At 28.8% G+C, this 8,711-nt stretch overlaps 3 protein-coding genes across 3 annotated transcripts; 2 read left to right on the forward strand and 1 right to left on the reverse strand.

Annotated features, from left to right (window-relative positions):
- Positions 1-441: 441 nt before the first annotated feature.
- ENU1_046620 (Orn/Arg/Lys decarboxylase, putative) lies at positions 442-3,288 on the forward strand (the record flags this gene model as incomplete). Its single annotated transcript, XM_008857711.1, has 2 exons — positions 442-2,974; positions 3,044-3,288. The coding sequence occupies 2 exons, from the start codon at positions 442-444 to the stop codon at positions 3,286-3,288; spliced, it is 2,778 nt and encodes a 925-aa protein (XP_008855933.1).
- Positions 3,289-3,481: 193 nt separating this feature from the next.
- ENU1_046630 (tetratricopeptide repeat-containing protein) lies at positions 3,482-5,287 on the forward strand (the record flags this gene model as incomplete). Its single annotated transcript, XM_008857712.1, has 1 exon — positions 3,482-5,287. The coding sequence occupies one exon, from the start codon at positions 3,482-3,484 to the stop codon at positions 5,285-5,287; it is 1,806 nt and encodes a 601-aa protein (XP_008855934.1).
- A 93-nt stretch (positions 5,288-5,380) lies between these two features.
- ENU1_046640 (importin beta-3 family protein) lies at positions 5,381-8,647 on the reverse strand (the record flags this gene model as incomplete). Its single annotated transcript, XM_008857713.1, has 1 exon — positions 5,381-8,647. One exon carries the CDS (start codon positions 8,645-8,647, stop codon positions 5,381-5,383), a length of 3,267 nt encoding a protein of 1,088 aa, XP_008855935.1.
- Between the last annotated feature and the right edge of the window lie 64 nt (positions 8,648-8,711).

Genomic DNA, 8,711 nt, shown 5'->3' on the forward strand with positions numbered 1-8,711 from the left:
CATCAACAATATTGAAAAATATTATGATATCTAAAAAAAAATAAAAGTAATAGACTGAGAAGAAGAAAGAGCGATAACTAAAAAAGTGATAATAACATTGCTAAAAACAAAGGTATGCCTTAACTCAAAACAAAAAAATAACAAAGTAAAATAACATTAAGTTTTATAAAAATAATAAAGAGGAAAAACAAAGTTCAAGAAGTATCAAATTAAGAAATGAAAAGAGATTTTTTGTCAAGTAGACTAAAAAAATAATAAAATTTTTGTGAATTATTTTTATTTAAGAAAAGAAAATAAAATTATTTTAGCAAATAAAACTATTATCTTTGTAAATAACAAAAAAAAAATACAAAAAAATTGAAACAAAAATAAAAAATATTTGCTGAAATAAACAATACATAAAAAAAAGGTTTAAAATCTACAAAAAGATTCAGAGATATCATGGAACCATTCCCTACTCGTATTCTTGTAGTTTCTGGTGCTCAAGAAGGAAGTGCCCTCTCTAGGACTATGAAAACTATTTGTGATGAAATTTCTCGTTTAGGATCAGTTCCAGTGTTTGTTAGTAATTGGCATGATGCATATGCTGAATTAAAAGAGACCATTGATATTAGTGCTATATTAGTTGATTGGGACCAAGATTATGTAAGATGTAAAGATGCTATGAAAAAGTATATTATGCCAAGACATGCACAAATTTTTGACCATAAAGTTCTTGTACTTCCTGCATCTCAAAGAGACCCATTTTGTGGTTCTAAATCACCATTAATGAAATTAGAAGCAGAAGGATATAATCTTGTTGTACCACGTTCTTATCCACAGGAAAAAATTGATCAATTGCAAAATGTTCCAAGTTATGATGAACTTCTTAATTTCCTTGAAAAAGAAAAGCTTAAAGTTGTTCCATCACCACTTAATGTTATCCGTTCTTTTAAGTCAATTAACCGTAAAGTTTTAATATTCCTTTATACTGAGAAATTAGTTGTTGAAAGACTTCCAATTCAAGTGCTTGAATCAATTCAGGCATATATATGGAAGAATGAAGAAACTCCACATTTTGTTGCCAAGAGAATTGTTGCTTCAAGTTATGAATATGTAGAAGATATTCTTCCACCATTCTTTAAGGCATTAGTTAAATATGTTCATAAAGGGAAATATTCATGGCATTGTCCAGGACACATGGGTGGTGTTGCATTTCTTAGATCACCACCAGGAAAATTTTTCTTTGATTTCTTTGGAGAAAATATGTTAGCTGCTGATTTGTGTAATGCTGTTGGAGAGTTAGGAGGTTTATTAAATCACTTTGGTCCAATTGGAGATGCTGAGAAATATGCATCAAAAGTATTTGGTTCTGAATATACATATTTTGTTATGAACGGTACTTCAACAGCAAATAAAATGGTCTTTCAAGGAACTGCTGTTGCTGGAGATGTTATTGTTCTTGATAGAAATTCACATAAAAGTTCCATGCAAGCTATTATGTTAGGTAATTATAAACCAATTTATGTAACTCCTGTAAGAAACAAGTATGGTATTATTGGACCTATTCCATTCTCTGAATTTAATGTTGATTCTCTTTATAAGAAAGCTCAAAAATTACCATATATGTCTTTAGCTGATATTCAAAATGATATCAAATTATTAGTATTAACTCAATGTACTTATGATGGTATTTGTTATAATGTTGCTAAAGTTCTTTCTAAATTACAAGAATTAGATACAAAGAATATGTTATTTGATGAGGCTTGGTTCCCTTATGCACATTTCCATCCATTTTATGCTTCCTATCATTCAATGAATAAATCTTATTTTGATAAACTTGAAGAAGACTCTTTGTTCCATGGCAGTGCTTATATCGAAGAAGATAGTGAAGATGAAGAAATTCATCGTGGACCAACTCCATCTGCTTATAAAGGAACAATTTTTGCTACACAGTCAACACATAAAGTATTAGCTGCTTTGTCACAAGGAAGTATGGTCCATGTAAGAAATTCACCTGATCCATTCCACTTTGATCGTTTCAATACTTATTTCCAAGCAAACACTACTACATCTCCACAATACAGTTTGATTGCATCATTAGATATGTCAAGTGCTATTATGGATGTTTCAGGAGAATCAATTCTTGATGACGTATTAAAAGAAGTTATTTCATTTAGATGTGCTATGGCACGTGTGAAAGTTGAATTTAAAGAAAGTGAAGAAGGATGGTTCTTTGGATGTTGGCAACCAAAAGACATTTTGTCAGGAAAGAAAAATATATATGACACCTCTTATTGGGTTCTTCCACCAAGTGGACCAGATGCATGGCATGGATTTCCTAATATCGGAAAGAACCAATATCTTCTTGACCCTCTTAAAGTTAACTTATTAACAGTAGATGAAGAGGCAGGTGTTGAAATTCCTGCATGTGTTGTTGTTAAATTCCTTGCAATGAATGGAATTATTATGGAAAAAATGGGATATTATACTATGCTTTCATTATTCTCTATTGGGTCAAGAAGAGGAAAATCAGCTACTCTTGTTACAGCATTGACTCAATTTAAGAAGTTATATGATAGCAATACTCAATTAAAATATGTGTTTACTCAAGAAAAGAATTTAGAATTTGGTAATGTTGGATTGAAAGATTTTTGTGAAATGATGAATCCCGAAATTAAGAGAATGCAAGAAATGGAAAATGAAGTTTATTCAGGAAAACTTCCAGAGGTTGCTTGTATTCCATTTAAGGCTTCATGTGCTTTAGTTGATAATAACGTAGAATGGGTTCCAGTTGAACAATTAACAGGAAGAACAAGTGCATTGTTAGTTGTTAATTACCCACCAGGAATTCCTACTGTTATGCCAGGAGAAGTTTTTGATAAGATTCATACTGATTTGATGGTTGCTCTTGCTCATTTTGGAGAAAAATGGCCAGGATATGAATTTGAAGTTCATGGATTAGTTTGCAAGAATGGAAAATACTATATTCCATGTTTGAAGCAATGAATAGAATTTATTCTTTTTCTCTAAGTTTTTTAGATCTTTTTATTTATCATGGAAGATTACCCAATACCTCGTATTGTTGATGAAAATACTTTTGTTAGAGAAATTACTGCTACAGACCATATTAATAAAAGTCTTGCTGAAGCATATTTAAAACATTTACAAGAAACAAATCAAGAGTTTGACTCAATTGATGAAAGTGAAGAATGGGAAGATCCAATAGGAGTTTCATGTATGTCAATAATGCCAGAAGGAGAAGATACAAGAATTTATTTACATGAAGAAAAAGAAGAAAATAATTAAAAACATTACTTTAAAAAATGAGTTGAACAATATAAGAATATTTTATTTCTTTAAGAAGAATTACAAATAATTTAATATTTCTTTTAATTGGAAAACGATGAGTTGGTTACACGTAACTCCAAAGAAGCGTTTCACAAATAAGTCGTGTTTAGGGTTTGAAGAAAAATCTTTTTAAAATGATAATCTAATTCTTATGTCTCGCAGAGGAAAGAAACAAAATAAACAAGTTCAACAACCTACTACACCAGTTGTTTGTAATGTTCCTGTTAAAGACCAACAAATTCTTCCTCGACAATTAGAAGATTTATTAAAAGCTGCAATTAAACATTATGGAAACAGACATTTTGATAAAGCAATTGAAAACTGTGATAAAATTTTAGCACATTTCCCAAGTAACGGAGAAGCATTTTCCCTTCTTGCTGCTTGTCAGTATTCTAAAGATCCTAAAAAAGTTAATGTTGAAGATATTCTTGGACGTCTTAAAAAAGGATTAGTTTATAATTTTGGAAGTAATACTTGCTGGCACTTATATGGTATTATTTTAAGAACTGAAAAACATTATGAAGAAGCTGCTAAAGCTTTTAAACGACTTGTTTCTCTCGACAGAACTAATTTTGGAATTCAAAGAGAATTATATTGTCTTCAAGTACAAAATGGAGATTATAAAGGAGCATTTGAAACTCGTTCACTTTTATTTTCTGCACAAAGTGATATTGAAAGTAATCTTCTTGGTAGAGCTGTTGCTGCAGATTTGAATGGTCAAACTGAAGTAGCTATTGAAACAATGGAATTGCATCAAAAGAAATTCATTAATAAAAAAACTTCTCCTAGTGATAAATCTGACAGTCTTTCATATATTATTTCTCTCTATAAACAAAAAGGAGATTATAAAACTGCTCTTAAACTTATAACTGAAAATGAACATATTCTTATTGATAAAATTATTACTCTTGAACGTACTGCTGAACTTTATCTTCTTTTAAAAGAAAATGATAAGGCATTAGAATTATATAAGAAACTTCTTTCGATTAATAGTGATAAAGTTGAATATTATTATGGTGTTGCTCGTTGTTTAGGTGTTGATGTAAATAATGTTGGAAATAAAAAGAATGAATTTGTTTCATTATGTAAACAATATAGTCATCGTGATGAAGATACTGCTGCTGTTATGATTTTAAGAGCTCTTCCAGCAAATGATGAATTTATTTTGCCATTTAAGAATTGCTTAATTAAATTAATACAAAAACATATTATTACTGTTGATAAACTCCTTCGTTGTCTATTTATGAAAGAACTTTCCTTTGAAAGTGAGAAAAAATATGATATTTATGTTAATCTCCTTGATACTTTAAAGAACGAATTAACTGACAATGAAGATCTTCAATTCCTCAATTTAACTAATGTACAACGATTAATTGTTAAGTCTGATATTGCACAAGCACGTATTGTATTTGATTCAATTAAAATTGAAACACCAACTATTGAGAATTTAATGGTTAAAGCTCGTTTATTAAAGAAAGAAAATAAATTACCAGAAGCTGCAGAGGCTATGGATGCTGCACGACAATTAGATAAATCAGATCGTTATCTTGCTAACAGAACATGTAAATATTTCATGAGATATGGTAAAGTTGAAAAAGGACTTGAAATATTTAAGTTATTTGATAGAAGCCCAGATAAGAATGATTCTCCAAATAAGTTTGATGAACGTTTGGATGATCTTGAAGTTGTTTGGTTCTTAACTGAATATGCAAACGGTTTGTATGTTGCTGAAAAGTATCCTGAAGCTGAATCTGTTGCTCATAGGGTAATCAAAGCATTTACCACTTATCAAGAAGATCTCTTTGATTTCCATTCATATATTTTCAACCGTTTCTCTGCTGACACTTACTTAGCTTGCGTAAGGTGTTGTAAAGATTATGCTAATTCTCCTTATAAAAAACGTGCAGAAAAGATACTCTCTGATATTGCTTCTAAAAAGACAGACCCTCAGGCTTAATTTCAATTAATTTTAATAAGACCTTTATTTGTTATCTATCTCTTTTATAAAAAATATAAAAAGATTTACAAAACCATCAAAAAAGAAATCAAATTATGTATTTGTTGGATTACAAAGTTCTTTCAATATCTCTTGTTCTTCAGGACTATATGAAGAAATAAGTTGATTAAAAATATCACTTGTTGTAGTTGCCCATTGACGAATATAAAAAGAAACAATTTCTTTTGTGGTTGATGAAATATTATCAATACAACCATCAGATATTGTTCTGATTAATATATCTAAAACTCTTTTCATAGTATGAGTATTGATTATAATCACTTTCTTTGCAATTAAAGTAAACATAATAAAAATAATTTCATCATCAAATCGAGTCAGTGGTAATACATTTAACCAATTAGACACTACTGCTTGATCAAACAATGAAGGTTCTTGTATAATACATTTCCCAAAACAAAGAATTCCAATTTCATATAAACGTTTATTTCGTTCCCTTAATTGGAACGTTTGTTGAACTATTTGAACTATTCTTGGAATAAACTCTTTTGTACTTGGATATTCAATCAATTTAGCTAAATATAATAATGTATTCTCAACACATATTCCTTTAGAAATTCTTTCTAAGAAAATTGCACTTAATTGTTTAATCATTTCTGGTTGATTAGCAGCTGTTGAAACTGTACAAAGTATAATGTCACAGAATGACATTTCTAATGGAATAATATTTTGTTTATTTAATATAGCACATATCTGAGGAGTTATATATTTATTAATCAGACTAACAGATAACCTTGGTTGTGTTTTACAAAGAGTAGAAATAAATATCCTTAATTGCATTCTAAAATTAGACTCTACTCTTTTTTGTTCTTTAATTCCTTCTTCTAATTCTGTTCCATCTTCCTCATTTGGTTCTCTTTGAAGTTTAGCTTCCAATTCTTCATACTGTTTTTCATCATCAACAATTCTATTACATCCATCATTAAACAAAGTATTTATCATTTGAACAATATTGTCCATTGTTTGTTCTGGAATACTATTTTCTGGACAAAAATCAATAATACAATCTAAGTAATTAAGTATTTTAGTTATAGTATCTACAAACCTTTCTTTGTTTAGTTGATCTAATATAACATTAATACAAGTTAATACTGTTGGTAAGTTTTCTTGTTTGACTTGAATTTCATTTTTAATTTCTTTCATTTTTCCTGATTCAAGTACTTTTAATAGTTTAAATACACACTTAGCTGCTAAAGCTCTTAAATCTTCATCAAATGGATCTTGAACTAGTTTTAATACTACTTCAAGACATGGCTGGGCAAAAGGATAGAATATACTCTTTAAGTCACTTGCAAAATCACAAATTGAATTTACAGCATTTCTTTTTTCATCAGTTAATCCAGTATGTATAGAAAATGGTTTATGATCAACATAAACATTTTTTGTGTCATCTGTTCGTTTATCATCTTGTCCACAAATAACATTCATTTGAGCACGACTTAATACAATTTGTAATACTGTTGGAAGGAATGGAGCAAAACGCTCTTGTAATATCTCTGCTAAACGAGTAAATGATGTTTCAACAAACCCAAATAATGAATCTTCAATTTTTATGTTTGGTAGTTTTAACACTTTATCAACTTCTTGTAAAATAATATTTCCACACTCACTACAATAATCTCCTTTTAGTTCTAATGCAATTACACTTAAACATTCAATAAGTCTCCCTTTAATTTCATAATATTCTTGATTTGTTCCAATATTATTTAATAATGTTTTTAATACTTGAAGTACTTCTGGATAATATTGAACAAAATTAAACTTCATTTTGAGGGCAATAAATGATATTGCACATAATGCTTCAGTAATCACTTTTTTTTGGTTTGAATTCAAAAGAGATAATAGCCATTTTAATAAATCTCCAAAATAAGGTTTCATCAAATTTGGGTCTATGTTATCTAATAAACAAGAAACAAAATCACATACTCTTGATACAATCCGTGGAACAGGATCTGCCAATAATTTAGCAATTATTTGTATACATGGAGATAAGAAATTACTTCTATTCTTTTGATCAATTGTAAATAATTTATTTATAATAATAACTGCAAGAATTCTATTTCTTGGTGATTCGTCTAAATAAAATGGAAATATAATATTAAAAATATTCATACTTTGTTTTAGAATTGCTTTTTTTGATCCTTCAAATGACCGATAAACAAATTGTAAAAATACATGTCTTTGTTCACAATTACCATTTGCTAATGAATAATGTTGAAAAATAAAGTTCATTGTTTGAGCAGATCCAAAAAAACTTACCATGGACGATAATCCTTCAACCCCTCTACTATATAATATTAGATCCTCATCATTATCATTATCTTGTAACCACTCTTGTGTAACTTTTATTGTAGATATCCATAACACAATTACTTCATAAATAACATATAACATTGTTTTATTCTGTTTGAACACTTGTGTAAACCTTTCGCACATTGTTAATAAAGCATCAAATGCAGTTAATTGGACATCCTCATCATTAGAAAGTTGTAAACAAACACCGGAACATAATTGAACAGTTATAGGAATATATTGAATTGCATATTCATTTTCTTCTTCAAATAATTCATCAATAGACCTTAATAAATCACTCACAATATCATCACTAACTTTAGTATTAATAGCTTCTTGAATATATTCAACAAATGTAGGATATATTTTATAAAGGTTATTAATGTCTGCTTCAACATCACTCGTTTGAGTTAATACTTGGAATAATTTAAATGTGTCTTTTGTCCAACTAATATCATGTTTTTGTAAACCATATTGTATGATTTGAACGTATTGTTGAATAAGTTGAATATATTCTTCTTTTGATTGTGAATATAAAACATCTTCAGTTAAAATCTGAAACGCACGAATACGGTGATTAGAGTCACCATTCATAATCCATTCAAAAATAGCTCTATGAACATCGTTCCATGGTTTTTTTAATGCTTGCATTGAAGTATAAGCTCTTCCAATAATATTAGCATATCCATTTAAAACACCAAAATCATTTTCTGAATTCATTAATCCAATAAGTGTTTGATTTAATGTGTTTCTAAAACCATCATCAAGCGTTACATAAACAGATGTTTTTCCCTTCATGATCTCAGTTGAAAATTGATTTACAGCAAATTTTCTTACGCTCACATCTTGGCTTTTTTGTAATACTAAAATGTGAAGTGAAATAAAATTTTGTTTGTCATTTTTTAGTGCATTGTATTTTTGTTCACACTCTTTGAACGGTATTTCATTGGCTCCTGTAGGACCTCTAATAAAAACACGAAATAAATTTTCTCCAAACTGAACTGCCTCCATCAAATGATTTTCTTTTTTTCTTTTAAGTTTTTTTAAGGGTTTATGACTATTGTCAACCCTTTTT

The sequence above is a fragment of the Entamoeba nuttalli genome (assembly GCF_000257125.1).
Source record: "Entamoeba nuttalli P19 unplaced genomic scaffold asmbl_2893, whole genome shotgun sequence".
Taxonomy (NCBI): domain Eukaryota; phylum Evosea; order Mastigamoebida; family Endamoebidae; genus Entamoeba; species Entamoeba nuttalli.